Source organism: Trichosurus vulpecula, chromosome 3 (assembly GCF_011100635.1).
Source record: "Trichosurus vulpecula isolate mTriVul1 chromosome 3, mTriVul1.pri, whole genome shotgun sequence".
NCBI lineage: Eukaryota > Metazoa > Chordata > Mammalia > Diprotodontia > Phalangeridae > Trichosurus > Trichosurus vulpecula.
In genome coordinates this window covers 387,441,071-387,458,633 of record NC_050575.1, presented here as the reverse complement: position 1 = coordinate 387,458,633, position 17,563 = coordinate 387,441,071, and the positions used below count along the sequence as shown (strand labels likewise).

Here is a 17,563-nt window from a genome sequence, read left to right as displayed (position 1 = left end):
AAATCAGCAAGTCAACAGGGCAGCTAGGTAGTGCAGTGGATCTGAAGTGGGGGGAGGGGAGAGACCCGAGTTCAAATCCAGCCTCAGACACTTAGCTAGTTGGGTGATACCGCGTTTAACCCTTCTAAGCCTCAGTTTCCCCATCTGTGTAACGGGAGTAACGGTAGCACCTATCTCTGCGGGTTGCGGTGAGACTCAAAGGCGATAAATATTTGTAAAGCGCTCCATAGATGAGCGCTGTTGTTAAGCTCTTACTGTGAGACGGGAATTGTACTGAGTGCTGAGCAATACAAAGAAAAGCTGAATCAGTCCCTGCCCAGTCTAATGGGGAAGACAAATTTTGGAACATTTGCATTCTGCAGTATAGACCTTCGGGCAAATCTGTTAGCCTCTGTGGGCCTCCATTGTCTCCTCCACAAAATGAGGGTGTTAGGGCAGGCTCTGTTTCAGTTCTAAACCCTAGGATGCTTTTGGGAAGGGAAGGAAGCCCTTGTGACGGCTGAGAATCCTCCCCGCCCTCAGGGGGCGCTCGCGCCAACTCTCCCCTCTCGGGGAGTTTCCTCTGTAATTTCCTCCTCGCGCAGCTCCCAAAGCGGAAGTGACGTCACAGAGAGGGTAATGGGAAGTGACGCAATCTTTGTGTTGTCATGTGAGTTTCACGGTCTCCCTTCCTGGCGGGCCCGCGTGGAGCTAGGGAGGCTGGGGGAGGGGGCTGCGGAGGGGGCGTGGCGCCGGCATTTCACACTCGCCTTCACTGTCACGCGCGGCCGCTGGCCAGGACAGAAAGATGGGCAAGAAGAACAAGAAAGAGAAGAAGGTGAAGGGGGCCGAGAAGACCGCCGCCAAGATGGAGAGAAAAGTGTCCAAGCGCTCCCGGAAAGAGGAGGTAACCTGGGCCGGGGGCCGGGCCTCCGATCCATCAGCCGGGGTCACGGCCGGCCGGGATAGTGACCGTGCTGGTGACAAAGAGCGCGTGAAAAGGGCGTCCAGGCTTGCCCAGAAATGCCGCTTTTAGCCTCCCCGCGGCCTGAGGGGCTCACATCGCTCCCGTTTTATAGAGGGAAACCGAGGCCGGGATGGGGAAGCCGCACAGTAAGCGTGGGCGGCAGCGTTTGAACCCGAGGCTTCTCGACTCCGCGTCACTCGTGTCGTCCCACTGCCTTAGCTTGGAGACGCCGGTCCTGGGCGACAGAAGCTCTGGGTTCTAATCCTGCCTTTGGCTGCTTCACCCGTGAACTAGGGGGAGTGAAGCCCCCTCGCCTTAGTCGCCTCGCTGTGAATCTGAAAATTATGTCAGTGGGAATTGCTGTAATTGCTGGAGAAACAGCCTAGCCTTCGCTGGCGCCGAGGCCGTGGGACCCTGGGCGAGTCACTCACCCTCTTAGGAACGCCTCTGGGGGCTTAGCACCTGCCCTCCGGGCCTCTTGTTTGGTGTTCCAGCTTCTAGACCCCTCCCTTTCTAACCCATCCTTCCCGCAGCTTAGGCTCAGTTAGCTCAGTAAACATGGGGATACGAAAAGAGGCAGAAGACAGCCCTTCCTTGCCCTTCAGGAGCTTACGGTGCGGTGGGATGAGAACCACGTGCAAACCGAGCACATCATAGACGGGATGAACAGGAAATGATTCACAGACGGAGGGCACTTAACGTCAGTCTGACTCGGTGTCCTCAGCTGTAAAAAGGGATAACCAGGGCATCTCTCTCTATGGGCCCAGGGAAGCTGTTGAGCTCGGGGAGGAAAGATCAAACCAAAAAGCAGAAGCTGGAGCCTCTGCCCTTCGGGAGAGTACGATCTGATGAAGGAGACAATGTGCAAACAACTGTGTGCAGACGGGCTATATGTGCATGCGCGTGCATGCGCGTGTATGTGTGTGTAAAACCATGTATACATGTGTGCACACGCTTCTACACAGAAATGCAAGTGCATTTGTCTATATATACACATAAATACTTATATGTGTGTCTATGTACATATGCACATGTACTTGTGTGTGTGTATACCCATATATGTGTGTGTATGTACTTATATGTATATATATACTTGTACATGCACACTTATATATGTGTATCTATATACCCCTGTGTGTATACGTATACATCCATATAGACTTATGTGTGTGTTATATATGTACACTTATGCATGTGTACGTATACCCCTGTGTGTATACTTATATGTGTGTATGCATATACACATGCACTCATATATGTTTTTATATACATATACCCCTGTGTGTACATACATATACATCCATATATAATTATATGTGTGTCATATGCACACACATGCACACATGTATAGATACACATACTCCCTTATATGTGTGTATCTATTTATATGTGTGTGCATATGTATACATGCATATGTATTTATATGTGTGTGTATATACATCCATCTACACTTGTGTATGTGTGTGTACATATATACATACTTATATCTGTGTATATGCATATACACGTACACTTATGTATGTTTGTGTATACGTATACCCCTATATATGTGTGTGCATATATACTTTTGTGTGTATATAGATATACTTATATACATATACCCCTGTGTGTGTATACATATACATCCATATATACTTGTATGTGCATGTATATACACACATACATACATGTGTGTGTATATATGTGTATGTATATGTGTGTGCATATATATACATATACACATACGTACCCCTGTGTGTTTGTGTGTGTGTGTGTGTGTGTGTATGTATACTCAGCTGCTCGAGGGCAGGGGTTGTTTGCTTTTTCTCTTCTGTCTCTGTGTCCTTGTCACCCAGCAAAGATCCTGGCCCTTAGTGCTTGATAAATACTTGTTGACTGACGGTGGATTGAACAGCAGTGAAAGTCCGGTGTCAGTTTTTTGTGCCATACATCGGTAGTGGGTAACTTCGTTTGATTTGGGGCAGAAGCAGAGAATGCAGGGCGGTAGGTGACTCTGAGGCATGTGCTCTTACAGACAGGTGGCCGGTGATTCTAGGAGAGGGGCCAGCCAGATGTGCTGGTAGTAAACTCAGGGGTCAGGGCAGGGTCTGGAGCCAGGGAGAGGGCTGGGTGACAGAAAGGGGAAGAGGCTGGAGGTCACAGGAAAGGCCAAGAGCAGCTTTGAGGTGAAGGCCAGAGGGCTGGAGAGGCCAAGAAGAGGAGTCTGGGATTGAGGCTTGAAATTTTCAAATGGGGTGAGGAGTGAGTAGCTCAGAGAGATTTTGCTTCTAAAATCCACAGCCTGGAATGTAGATTGCATCTAGTATCCTACTGACTGTCTACTGGAGGGGCCGTAGAACTTGACTGCCTACACTGCATGTACGTGGGGAAGAACTCAGGAAATTCAGACATTTATGCTGAATAATTGAGGCATGGAAACAAATATGTGTATATGGACAGCATTTTATCGGAGTAGGATTCCGACTTGGAGAAAAATCACTTGCTCAAGAATTTTGTTTAGCTCAATTCAGCTGTTTTAGTTTTTGAGCAATTAAGTAGCTTTTTAAAAAAAAACAACCAGATTTTTATTGACATCTTTTGTTTGTACGTTGCTTAAATTGCCCCATCTCTCTCCTTCCTCCTCCCTGAGGGCCGTCCCATTTAACAAAGAATTTCTTTTAAAGATAGAAGAGAAAAAAATCAACAAAACCAATCAGTACATTGAAAAGTCAGACATTCTATGCAGTGTTCCCCCATATGGACTCATGCCCCCCACAACTTAGCAGGAATTTATTAAGTGCCTGCTCTGAACCACTGACTAATAGTCCCATCAAGTGCTTATTCTTTCTGTTTTTCTGAACGTGTCCAAAATTTCAGTGTTTTAAATAGATGAAAAAAATAATCATTTATGTGTAGGTTTATGTGTCTCACCTAGTCAGGTGATAGGGACAGAGAGAGTTCCAGTAATTTCATTGGTGTAGGGAACTGGAAAGTGAGGAAGCTGCCTGTGCCCTGTTAGAGCTGATGGTTGGCAGCCAGATGCTGCCCAGAGTGCCACAGCCAGCATGGGGCAGAGACAGGGCTTCAGCCAGGTCTTGGCTTCCAAGCCCACTATGGCTGATGTACCTTGCTACCTGTCATCCCTTTCTTAATAAAGTCACACTGTAATATAACCAGAAAGGAGGAATAGACAAAAGGGGAGAATAATCTCTTATTGTTAAGGGGGAAAAATGGTCACCTTTGATTTCTTCCGTCTTAGGAGGACCTGGAAGCTCTGATAGCACAATTTCAGACCTTGGATGCCAAAAAGACCCAGATCATAGAGGCACCATGCTCTCCACCTTCACCGAGGTAAGGAAACTGGGCAGCTCTCATCTGTAGAGTGCTTGGCACAGATCCTGACACAACTTCTGTTGTGGAAATTGGAATCGTACATTGACTGTGCATATGACATTTTCCTAAATGACCAAGCAGTTTGGATATTACAGTCAGAGAAACTGCTGTGCAGAGTCAACCACAGTGGGTTTATTTCCACTCCCTTCTGTGCCACCAGAGAGAGAGAGTGAGGAAATTTAGCTGTATTGTCATGTAGTTACATGGAACTACTGAGCCTCAAACTACAAATGCTCAACAGGAGGGAAGGCGTGCTGAAGCTTCAAAGCACCTGTCTCATTTTCCAACTGTTAACATTTTGGGGAGAGAACAATGGGGCCACTGGGCCCTCCTCTTGCCCCGTCAAAGGCTTTTAGAGGCATATAATAATGTGGAAAACTGAAAATCTAGGAGGGTTTTTTTCCTGTGCTTGTTCCAAAATGCTTTAAACCTTCGATGAAAGGGGCAGTTATAATTAAAAAATGCATTGTGTGTAAGCCGTCTTAAATGGATATGTCTACTGGCTGGCAACAATCCAAAGCCTTTTCTAGAGTTTCTAAGCATTTTGTGACAAAGCATGCAATATTGAACAGACTGGGTCCTAGCATCACTGATTTCTGAGTCCTGGTTATTTTTTGTAATTTGAGTCTTTGTAAGTGAGTTGAGGAAGATTAAAGACTTCCATTCACCACCAACAGATTAGAAAACAAAATGGCGCATCTGTTCTTGGCCACAGCAAAATAACGAAACTCACATTTCCACAAGATTTGAGAGTTTGCAAAATGTTTTCCTCCCACCAACCCTCTGTGGGTGGTAATGTGTCCTTATCCCTTTATTGCAGATGAGGAACTGAGGCGAGGGGGAAGGACTTGGCCGCAGTCACTCAGCTAGTGTTGACAGTCAGGCTGGGAGGCCGTTTCTCTCCTGTGCTCATCTAAGTACCCCCTCGATACTCCCTCCCTCTCTTAGAGGCATATGAAACTGCTTGGTTTATTTCCAAGAACCAGGGTTTCTCCCTCTGTTGTTTTCTTCTAAAGGAGACTTAGGAAGATCTAAGAGTCAGTGCATGACACTGTCACGAGTCTGAATGCCAAGCTAGGACTGAGGCCCTTGAGGCCTTCCCCTTGTCAAGTGTGAGAAGTGATTTCCACAAATCTCAGGCTGAGTGGATTTGATTATCACCTAATCAGAGGCTTGGGAGTGAAGTGACAGATGGTGCTGAGGCTGAATTCACGACCCCCGAAAGGATTCCTTGGCAGCTCCTTAGAGCCAGAGACCTTTATTCTGCATCTCAGAATTGGGGGTAGGGCGTGAGGTGGATGCTTTCCCTTCCTCCTCCCTCAGCGCTCTTGTGGAAGGAACCCTGAGTTCTGAGTCAGACCATTGGCTCCTCCTGGCAGAACTGGAAGGGCTGCACAGCCATGTGGCTCCCTTGTCTGACCGATGACCTGTGGAGGATGAGGAAGGGAAAGGACTTTGCCAAGGTCTCAACGGTAGTGTCATGGAGGCAGCCGTGGAGTCCTTGTCCTTTCCCCGTTTAGCCAGACTCCCTGATCATGAGCTCTCCCACAGAGGGTGGAGTTTGGACTGATGAAACTTTGTCATTCAGGGGAAGTCATTTCCTTTGCATTCCAGGTATGTGGGGCAGCCCCTGTGCATTTATTAAGCGCTCATATTATACTCTGCCAGGGACAGTGCTAAGTGCTCAGGTACAAATTCAGGCAAAGAGAAGGGCAGTCCCTGCTCTCCAGGGTCTGTCATTCCCCTGGGGGGACAGCACATGAAAGGGACTGAGACGTGCCGGGGGCAAGTGGACAGGCCAGGAGGGAGGAGGAGGTCCAAGAGGAATGGCAGCCCAGGAGCACCTAGCAGCCAGAGGACGGGCTGCAGGGCAGAGGCATCTCCAGGGTGAGGAGGCCGACTTTATTTTGTATGATCGGTTTCTTCTGTAATTCATGTACTTTATCTTATGCATTTAAAAACATTTCGGTGGGGGGGGGGGCAGGGTAAGTGCAGGGTGTCCTGTGAGCTTCTCCAGGCCATCAGAGAGGTCTGTATAACAAGAAGAGGGGAGCTTCTGCTTTCAGGGGTGGAGGCCACGTCCTAAGGATCACCCCCACTCCCCCACCCCAGCTTGGCTGGCTGCTGCTGCTGTTTTGTTTTTGAATAAAAGCTTTGAGCAATCTTGCCTTGCTAAAACAAAGCAAATGACTTTATTCTGTGATATTCTATATGCTAGTGCTGTGTGACATGCTGGGAAAAGAGAAAAATTGAACAATTTTTGCCCTCACTGTGCTTTTAGTCTATTAGGAAAAACCAACCAGCCATGAACACAGATACCAGATATGTGCTAAGTAAGGACAAAGTGATTTCTGGGAGTTGGGAGGAGGACACTAGAAATTGGGTGAACCCTTGACCCTAGTCTTGAGAGAGTATGGGTGGGGAGTAGGGAGTGCAGTGCAGATATGGGGGGTGGCCTGCAAAGGCCCTGAGATGGAACAGCAGAGAGCCTGGTGGAGCGAAGACTGCATCAGGACTGGGAAGGCCTTCTGATGCCAAGCAGTGCAGGGCTGTGGTCAGACTTACAGTGCAAGGGACAGGTTTGACAGGGGAGAGCCTGGAGGGAGGAAAAGACATTTAGGAGAGGTGATGAGGGCCTGGGCTAAGTTGGGGCTTGTAAAAATGGGCAAAAAGGGGTTGGGGAGAGGTTGTGGAGGAAGAATCATTAGGACTCTTGGATGTGGTGGATCAGAGAAATGGAAGGGTCAGGGGTGATTCTGAGGTTGCGCATTGGGAAAGGACTGGGCTGCTCGTGACAGAATGGAGAAGGTACGAGAAGAGAGATAAAATGTTCTCTCTTGCACATGGAGCTGGAGAAGCCTACGGGATGTCTGGTTGGAAATGTCCAGCATGTGGGAGATAACGTTGGGCTGGGATGTGGCTGAGAGTCTAGGGCTGCGTAGATCATCTACATAGAGATCTTTGAACTCTTGGGAGTTGATGAAATCAGTGAAGGAGATTAGAGAGGAAGAGTCTAGGACAGAGCCTTGTGGGGCATCCTTACAAAGAGGGTGGGGTGTGGGTGAAAAATAGAAGAGGAGGGACTGTTTTCCTCCTCACCACCAGCAACAGCTGCTGACCAGTTGCCGCCAAGGGAGGGGAAGCGCCCCCCACACCACCAGGCCCTCATAGCCATCGTCCAGGGAAGTGGCTTCTGTGCCGACTCACCACCCAGAGGGCAGGCAGGCCAGCCTAGCTAAAGCAGCAAGTAGAGAACTCTGAGGGAAAGACAGAAGGTAGCATGTACTGCGCAGTCTTGCCTGAGACCCTGAGCCCAAGAGTCTTGGGAATAAGCCCTTAGCCATCATGCCGGGAAGCATCTGGGGAGGGGGAGGGACAGCTTGGCAGCTGCACCTGCAGGCACCACAGCCACTGAAGACCCGGAGAGAAGTCTTCTTGTCCCCAAAGCCCTTGGCACCATCAAATGGTTCAATATCAGAAGCTGATCTGATTTGATCAGTGGAGATGACATGAAAGTGGTGTTAACAGCTGCTTTGCTGGGTCAGGGAACTTTTCCATCTATTTACAGCTGAAATCTCCTGGATGTGCTGTCTCCCTCATTAGAGCAGGCGCTCCTTGAGATCAGGCACTGGCTTAGCTTTCTGTTGGTCTCCCCAGCCCTTAGCACAGTGCTCTGCACATGGTTAGTTCTTAGTAAAAGCTTTATTCATGCATGATAATCTAGCGAAGGATACTGAGCAGGGGTCAGGCAGGTAGGAGCAGAGCCAGGGTGAGAGAGGAAAAGGGGGTGGCTGGCATTGACATTTCCTGTGACATTGACAGAGAAGTCATTTTCCCTTCCCTAGTTATGACCACAGTTTTCAGCACGTTGAAATACTAAAAGAGAAGGGAACACAGCATTAGATCAAAGGAGACTCTAATTGTCGGAGGATGCGTCCATCATAATGATGGTGTTTCTGGTGATGGTGCGGTGCAGTCAACACTCTTCAGATTCATTTCTGTTAAAATGGGCCTTTTGAACCAGTCACTTCTCAGTCAGCTTGAGTTTCTCTCTGGTAATAGTGAAATGAGATTCTTTTATTGACATTGTAAGAAGAAACTGTCTGTCAGGACAGCATTGGATTATTCACCCATTCTTATTCTTCAAACATTTACTTCTGGCTGCCGGCATACAAAGCCCAGTTTATGCCTACCATTCTTGGGGGTGTGGGGGGTGGAGTGAAAGGCACAGAAGTGCCCCAGGACAAGGCAGCCTTTGATGGGATCTTCATGATGGCGTTCCTTTGAGGCCAGGATCAGTAAGGGTGTCAGAGCTAGGACCTGAGTCCACTTCCCAACCAGCTCCATAATTATGGGTAAGTCAGGTCACCGTTAATGGTCTCCAGTTTTCTCGTTTGTCCAATGAATAGATGAATAAATCTCTAAAGCTATTTATTAGCTGCAGAATATTTACTCTCCTCCAGGCAGCCCTTTTCTCACAATCCACATGTATTTTTTTTTTTATACTTCTGCTGGTCCTGGGCTCCAGCTAAAAGTGTGACTCATTAAGCTCACTTGGCAGTTTGCAGACCACTCTCTTCCCAACACTTCCAGATAGACAGTTCCAGCCCAGTATATTTTAAAAATAATTAAGTTTTGTGTGCGGGGAAGGTGGTGGTGGCAGCTCTCTCTCTCAGCCACTGCTTGCACATCTCCTTCCCTACTCTGATTCTCTGCTGATCCTAGGAGGCGCAGGCCAGATGGTGCAGTGGGGCTTTAGAAGGCAGCCTTGGGATGGTGGGGAGGAAATGGTGCCCTCCTTCCCCCTTCTCCTACCCACAGCGTCCTGGTCTGAGCCATGGACCGAGTTGCCCCACCGTGATAGTGGTGATGATGATAGCCAGCATTTTTGTTGTGCCTGCTACATGCCAGATGCTGTGCTAAGTGCTTTCCAGATGCTATTTCATTTGATCCTCATAACAACCTTGGGAGTTGTGTGCTATTATTATCCCTATTTTATCCCCAGTTGAGAAAACTGAGGCAAACAGAAGTTAAGTGACGTGTCCAAGGTCACACAGTTATTTAAGTGCCTGAGGTTGGATTTGAACTTGAGTCTTCCTGACTCCTGGTGTGGCACTCTGCCCACTGTGCCACCGAGCTGCCTTGCTAGCTGTGACTCAGGTTCCTTTCTGTGGTTGGATGAATCATGCCCCATTTTGCAGGACACGGGAGAGGACTTGATTACGAAGACCTAGCAAGAGCTGACCTGGTAACCTCTGAGCTCTTATCTCAAGCACTTCTGCCCTTTTTACTCATGGATGCATGCTTCTATTCTTGGGATGAGCTTTTCCTTGTGACTTATGTGCACTGAGAAGGTAGAGCAGAGGACTCTGGTAGTAAAGGTCATTTTTGGTCAACTACCTTGGGATCTATGGTAGATTTGATTTTTGATTAATTTATCTCTAATGATTGTTCGCATGTTTTCTCTCCCACCAGACTGTAACACTTTGAAGGTAAGGGACCGTCTTTTGTCTTGACATCCCCAGTGCTTGCACCTGCAGGCACCACAGCCACTGAAGACCCGGAGAGAAGTCTTCTTGTCCCCAAAGCCCTTGGCACCATCAAATGGTTCAATATCAGAAGCTGATCTGATTTGATCAGTGGAGATGACATGAAAGTGGTGTTAACAGCTGCTTTGCTGGGTCAGCTGTGGTGGTCAAGATGTTTTATGTCCAGTCATTTTTTTTTCTCTTACCTGAGTTTAAGAGTGATGGTGTTTGTTGGTGCTGACGTACCAAGCTCATGCTGAAGAAGGGGAAGAGGGAAAAGGCCATGTGTGGGAGCCGATGTTGGTACTATGGTTGAGCCAAGTCGCTGAGATGAGGTGTCAGTGTTTTGGGTCTTTCTGTCGAGGTCATGTTTATTTGTGTCTCTCTTGCAGGTTAAATGCTTCCCTGTCTCCTCATCCTGAGAAAGATGAATTAATCCTTTTTGGAGGTGAATATTTCAATGGCCAAAAAGTAAAGTATACTTTTTTTTTTGTCTTTTTTTTTCTCACTGTCGTTTTCATGGGTCTCATTTTAGTAAAAATGAATCTCTGATACAGTGATCATGAAATATGCATTTGTCCTAGAATGAGAGCAAAATAATTTTAATTCCCTTCTCATATTGTCTTGCCATCCGAGCTGTCAGAAGAAATGTGAACCACTGTCCTTGACAAGTCGAACTGGGCTCCATTAAGGGAATGGAGTGACTGTGTTGGCATCAATATTGTAGGAGTTCATCATTTCTTGGGCCTGTCATAGACTCTGTCTGTCCTTTGTCTCCCTCCTGCCTGGCACCAGTTTCCTCCCTGCTCAGCTGCATCACAACTTTTTGTTTCTGGTCTCTGAAGGGACCAGCGTGCATCTACATCAGTGGCTGAGGAGTGTTCTCCCTGAAGAAGGGGAGTGATTTGTTTGTTTTTTTTTTTTTTAAGGAAAATTCATTGTCAGTGCTGGCCCCCCAGATACTGTGAATAAGGACATTTCTAAACCAGGGCTCCCTTTTTGATTTTTCATCAGGCTAAGGTATTTTGTGGGTGCTCCAGGTAAAGCAGCATGCCCTTCATTCAGCCCACTTACCTAGAGTCCGACCCCCATGTTCCTGAATGCAGCAGCACCCCGCTAACTTGTCTTGGATGTCAGAACAAAGTGAGCCAGGGAAATCTGGCTCCCCCAGATCCTACTGGGCTGTGCAGAGTCAGTGGCAGGTTAAAGACAAAGGGCTTCTGATCATGGTCATTTGTAAAGTCACGCTTTTTCCCCCAGTGTCACCATTCCTATTTAATTTGAAATGAAATTGAGTTCAGAAGAAATCTGTGTATAATCTGTGTCTAATAATCTGCTGAGTTTTTTTTTTAATAGCAGAGCTAAGGATAAATTGTGTTTCACACTAGCATTTTGTTTGCCCTTGCACACTTTTATTTACCCTTTATTGACCCATTAGGTGCTGCTCAGACCAGAAGCAGGCTCCTGGGGCCTCTATCAGGCCTGCACAGCCTGTGGCCCGCCAAAGGACTTTGGGCAACTCATGAAAGATGTAGAGGATGTTTTCCTCTCTGTTTTTCACAGGCTGCCCCAAATCCTTGGGTAGGCCTGCTTTAGATGAAGGGGCGTCAGCATCAGCACCATGATTCCCACCTGTTACTGTTCTTCAGCATCAGACCTTATAAAGTTACTTTCTTTAATCTCTCTCTTGCACCTTAGTTCCACTTTTTCTTTATGGCTGGCCCACCATTGTTAGATTTGACAACTACGCATTTACAAATTTGATACCTTTACTGCTGCTGCCGATCCTAGCAGCCTAGTGGATAGAGAGCAGGCCTTGGAGCCAAGAGGGCCTGGTTTCTCCTCTGACACATAACTGGCTTGTGACCCTGGGCAAGAACCTCAACCCTCAGTGCTCTAGGTAATTCCCCAAGAATATCAGGTGCAGAGAGTGTGCCTACCTGCCTTGGGAGAGGGGCTTTCCTCCCTGGGGAATTTCCTGTATCATTGAAATACACAGGTCCCTGACTTAACTGCCAGCCAGGATTCATATGATGCTTTAAGGTTTGCCAAGAGCTGTATGGTCTCTCATTTGCTTGACTTGCACTGTTATTCCATCAGTTTTATCTCTTAATTTTTTGAGAGGCAACATGTCTAGGACTCGGAGGCTGGAACGGCATGACTTGGAATCCTGCTTTCATGCCCTCTGACTCTGATTTTCTGCATTTGTAAAATGGTTTTAATAATCCTCTAGTACCTAATTCTAGTCAATTCATAAGCATTTATCAAGTGCCAGCTACATGCCGGGAGCTCTCGGGGGGATTTGGAGGGAGATCAGCGTTTATTTGTATAAGAACAGAAGAAATTATTACAGGGTACCTTTTGGGGGGATTAGGCAAAGCCTCTTGTAGGAGGTGGTGTTTGACCTCGAAGAGGAGATGGGGTGGGGGGAGGGTGCGTGCTGTGGCCCAGAGACAGGGTGTTGGGGAAGGTCAGACACAATGGTGTCCATAAAGTGCCTTGAGAGCCTTAAAGCACTGTTATTATTATCGCTGCTGTTGTCGTCTATAATTTGGCAGCATTTCTTTTTGATCCTTTTGCGGTTTTCTTTCCATTTACGTTGTTGTAATCTTCATGTTTTCCCACCTCTGCCCACTCTGAAGGTTTAAACGCTGAAAGGAGGAATCTACCCCCTAGACATAGCCCTCCAGTTTAGCGAGCAGGAGAATGTCACGGCCAGACCTGTGCTGTTTGGGAGACAGATTGAAGAGGTTGTGGCTGGGCTCCAGTGAGTCAGTGTAGTGCCCTGCTAATGCCACTGATCACTGGGGTTATTAGGATTTGTAGTACAGTCATTTTGTCTTTGAGTAGAAAGGAAGCTTTATGGCATCTTATAGCAAGGTCAAGTATAGACAGCCTTACATCTGTCTTCCAGTTATTTCTGAGACATACTGTGGCTTGTCTGTGTCACTTCCTCTTCCCGTGGCTCACCTTTTTCGTCTCTTCTGATGGCCATCACCATTGATAAAACTTTCTGCCACCAGCCCCAACACATGGGGACGTGAGCCATCATTTCCCATCACCCCTTCTCAGTTCTGTGCCTGGCAGGTCAGCCTTATCTTCATATTTGACTTTTGCTCTGAAATACCCGTGGAGCCTTCGGGGTGGCAGATGCTGTAGAAAGAGCATCCTTACCCTAGTTTGGAAGGAAAAATCCTCTAGTTTTGGTAAGAAGCATTGTCACAATCCTGTATACTCTGAGCAGACTTTTAAACTGTAAAGGGGCTGGGTTTCTTCTCCTGTGTAGAGAGGCTCTGGAGGAGGGCTCTAGAATAATGGTTTTAGGGACTGTCCTTGCTTCTGTCTGTGCCTTTCCTTTTTTAGAAGACAAGTTAAAAAATATTTTAGGGTTACAGCTTAGACAGTACTTTGCTATATTCAGAATGGCACCTGTTGATTCCTTTAGACGACGTAGTGTAATAGGGAGCAAGCCAAGTCCGATTTGGAGGCTAAGGACCCAAACATAAGCCCCACTCCCATTGCTGGCTCGGTGGGCGACTGAGGGCAAGTGCCTTGATATCAAGGTGTTATAGTCCTTACCTGTAAAGTGATCCTTAGAGAGCCGCCTTAGAGAGCTGTCGCAGGGGGCCCTTGAGAGTGGACAGGAAGAATTGGTTTACTCCAGAAACAGCTGGATTTTAGTATTGACTGAATGCAGTTTCTGTTTTAGATTGGTAAAGTATGCTTTATTCTCTGGTAGGATTAAAAGCAGACTGTGATTTGTGTTGGCTTGCTCTGATTCCTCCTTTTTGGGGACATTTGCCTGTTATTTGTTTTAGGAGAAAGTTTATTAAGCGTGATTTGATATTTGATATTTTTTCATTTAGCCATCACTTGTCTCATGAAGGAAATCCTTTATAACAAATCCTTTGCTTCCTTTATGCAGACTTTTTTATACAATGAACTCTACTTCTACAATATTAGAAAGAACACGTGGACAAAAGTTGAAATCCCCAATCCACCTCCCAGGCGCTGTGCTCATCAGGTAACGTAATTCAGTATTTACCAGGTAATTCCACCTCGGTTCTTAAAACTTGCCTCACATTGGGCCCTACATGTATGGCTTCGGTGCAGTAATTGGAGTTTGTAATTAGGTAGTATCCCTAGCTGCTGTGGGGATTGTTCTCATTGGGAAGGGGGTGCTGAGGCTCAAGAGCTGATAGATTTGGGGATTGACGTTAAACATCAGAAACCAGTTTAAAACAACATGAGAAAAGAGAATCAGCCAAGGAGTGGAGCAGGAAGTGAATAGGGATCAGCACCAGGAGTTAACATTATGGCTGTGCTCCTGGAAGACAGAGGAGTGCAGGAGAGAGAAGCACGGGTGATGGTCGCACTAGCGCTGGCCAGCAAGAATGTATTCTCCTGAAAAAAACATCAATCTATTTTGACACTTTACACATGCCCCCAGGAACATGCTTTCATTCCAGAAGGCGGGCTCCAGGGTGTTTTTATACATGTGCAGCTTGATGGGAACACCCTTCAGGTAAACACCACCTGGCTTTCCTTCCTGTGCTCACTGGGCATCAGGCGTCCTTTTTAGCTGTGACTTGGCTTCCTGAGCAAGTCATAGCCAGCATTTATGTAGCACCTGTTGTGTGTGACGCCCTGTGCCAAGCACTTTATAAGTATTGTCTCATTTGATCCTCACGGAAACCCTGGGAAGGGGGGGGCTATCATCTCCATTTTACAGATGAAGAAACAGAGGCAAATGGAGGTTAAGCGACCTATCCAGGGCCATACAGTAAGCGTCCAAGGCTAGATTTGGACTCAGGTCTCCAGGTCAAGTGCTCCTTCTCCTCCCCTCTACTCCCCACCCTCCCTGCCAGGAACACCTGGGTTCACGTCTCACCTCTGACGCCTCCTAGCTATATGACTGTGGGTAAGTCAGTGGGCCTCTCAGTGCTCCTGACAACTCCAACATGAAACCTTCCAAGTAAGGTTCCACACTGCTTTTGGGAGTAGGGGCCTCATTGGGGAATTCCTCAGGTCAATCCCTATCCCTTCTTTTAGCTAAAGGAACTCTTTTTGTTTTTGCCACCTCTAAATGGGCTTAGTATTAAAAATGAAGGTTGAATGAATGAATGATTTTAAAATGCCATGATTTGTCAAAAACATGGCTATTTAGATGGATCTGTGATCTCGTTGCTCTGGGTACTACAACTTCCCTGCTGCAGATCACTTACACACACTCACAGACACACACTCTCTCTCTCTCTCTCTCTCTCTCACACACACACACACACACACACACACACACACACACACACACACACAGAGTCTCTCTCTCTCTCTCTTCCTCTCTCTTCCTCTTCCCTCCCCCGCCCTCCTCATCCCATGTGTCTGCCTATTCTTTGTGTAAGTCCTCTAAGTGACTTCTGCTTAATTTCCTAGGAAGCTTCTTTGGGCCTTTGTATAGGCTTTTCACCAAAGCCCTGCTTGAATTCCTTTTTGTGACTTAGAAGTGGGGCTTGGTGGCAGAGCCCTGGTTCTCCCAGCCTAGAAGGCTGATGATGGACCTCATCTGCTCTTAAAGGATCAGGGTAGAAGGTGACCCATGAAACAGTCAGATTTCAATATTAGTTCTGTTGGACTTGGATTTTCTGTGTGGTTTAGTGAAAATGAGTAACCTGTGACCTTGCACTGTCTTGAGACTTCACATAAAGCTTTCTTAGGAAAACAGTAGTCCGGACAGATCAGCATGCTTCATTTCTGACTTTGGGAACTGTGCTGACTGGGGTCTTAGGACTGTATGAAGTTATTAGAACTGAAAAAGATGTCAGCAGCTGCCCTGTCCCTACCACTCATTTTGTAGATGCCTGTCGAGGTGAAGTCTTGAGAGGGTATGTCTGCCGTCAGCCTCTTTATAGCTGTGGACCAGAAGACCTCAGGGTACATTCCTTTACCAGCAAAAATCCACCTCATCTCAAGCCATATTTGGAGTTAAGGGATAGGGAATACATTTTGTCTTTGATTCTATTTTCTGGTTTTGCTCATTTTAAAAAATAATTATGACAAAACACTTTGTCCCAGCATGCTCAGAGATGGGGCCTATATTATAAAAGGGACAATCTGGCCTCGGATGTCTCGCTCTCTCTCTGTTGCACATTCTTGGGGACACTTATTGGTTTCACAGCTATCTAAATTTAACTGTGAACACACTACACATTCTCTGTTTTAGTTAGTGTATAGACACGTTTTTGTGTAGTGTAATCAGCATACATCTTATTTTCTGCTTTGCTCTTTTCACTTAACGTTGGTTCACATTCATTTCTGTGTATCAACAGCCGCATCCTTAATACTTATATAATTTTCCCTTATGCTAATGTGTCTTAGTTGGCTACCTTTTCTTCTCTTGTTCAACATTTGTGCTGTTTTCCAATTTTCTAAAGTGTAAATTTTTTGCTCTCATTTCTGACCATTTTAGGAATTTACTTTCAGGAAACAATGGCAGTTAAGAAACAGACTTATTTTCTTCATTATTAACATGTTCATTTAACTGATGGTAGAATGAAAAACTCTTTTCCTGACTGTTCCCTAATACCAAATAGTAGCATCTGAACTCTAGGATTTTTGAGGCACGATAGCAGAGTCCTGGCTTTGCCATTGGGTCTGTGTGATCTTGGGAAAGTCATTTAACTTCTCTAGGCCTCAGTTTCCTCAGCTGTACAGTATTGTAAAAAGAGGTTTGGACTCAGGCTCTGAGTGGGGGTGACTGTCAGACCCAGAGTTAGTATGTGTCTGAGGAGGCGCTGGCACTGTGACCCTCCAGCTAAGCCAGGCCCTCATAAATCTGCACTGTTAGTTAACATTGGGAAGCAGTGAGCACTCTGCCCTCATCTCCCCTGCCCCTTAAATTTGGAAAGATTGAAACATCTACTGTCTGCAGAAATACATTGAAAGATGGAATCAGAAGCCCATGAGTGGGAGCCTTGTGATTTGGAAGCTTAGCAAGCAGATAAAAGCAGCAATGCTTGCGTTAAAGTGAAGAGGATTTCACCCCAGAATTTGGAGAATGTAAACCAGAAGGTTGTGATGGGAGGAAGGCCTGGTATTGGTTAGTGCTTAGACACATGGCAGCTAAGCTCATTGCACAGTCTGTGTACCTGGGCTCTGACACAGGCCGAGTCGTATTCAATTCAGTGTCTCTGTGGAGTTTCAGTCTTATTATCCATACTTTATACATTTTTTAGGAGGGGAACTGGCATGTTTTGCAATTAGGTTTTTAAAGTCATCCAAACAATAAAGGTAGAGTCTTTCCTTTATTCCTTAAGAAGTGTGCATAACAGTGACGTGTGGCAGTGGTGGATGGGGTTATGTTTTCAGTTCTTACCGTTACTCAGGGGCACAGTGAATAGAGAGCTCGGCCCTGAGGCTGGCCACACTTCCCAGCTGGCTGACCCTGGGCACGTCACAGCCTCTGTCTGCCTTAGTTTCCTCATCTGTAAAGTGGGAGGGTTAATAGCACTCGCTTCCCAGGGTTGTCATGAAGGTAAAATGAGCCATTATTATGATTATTGCTGCAAACCTTAAAGCACTACATAAATGCTACCTATTTACTGCCATTCTTTCTGGAAGCTGATTTCTTTTAAACAAAGAACTTGTTAGATTTGCTAATTAATGGGTCTTGTTAAAGAATCTGAGATGGTCATTTTGATCTTATTAAATTACTAGCCTA

At 46.4% G+C, this 17,563-nt stretch overlaps 1 protein-coding gene across 2 annotated transcripts in view; it reads left to right on the top strand.

The window, feature by feature from the left end:
• The first annotated feature begins 613 nt into the window (after positions 1–613).
• Positions 614–17,563, top strand: part of KLHDC4 (kelch domain containing 4) — a 99,874-nt gene continuing 82,924 nt past the window's right edge. The window contains exons 1-4 of one of the 2 annotated variants that reach the window (XM_036752765.1): positions 614–886; positions 4,185–4,276; positions 10,239–10,294; positions 13,772–13,870. Coding sequence is in view for 1 of the 2 variants with exons in the window: in XM_036752764.1 (XP_036608659.1) it covers positions 788–886; positions 4,185–4,276; positions 10,239–10,317; positions 13,772–13,870 (369 nt within the window). In the remaining variant the exon portion in view is untranslated. Of the gene's footprint in view, positions 887–4,184; positions 4,277–10,238; positions 10,318–13,771; positions 13,871–17,563 lie in introns of both variants that reach the window. The other variant, XM_036752764.1, reaches the window with a different exon arrangement.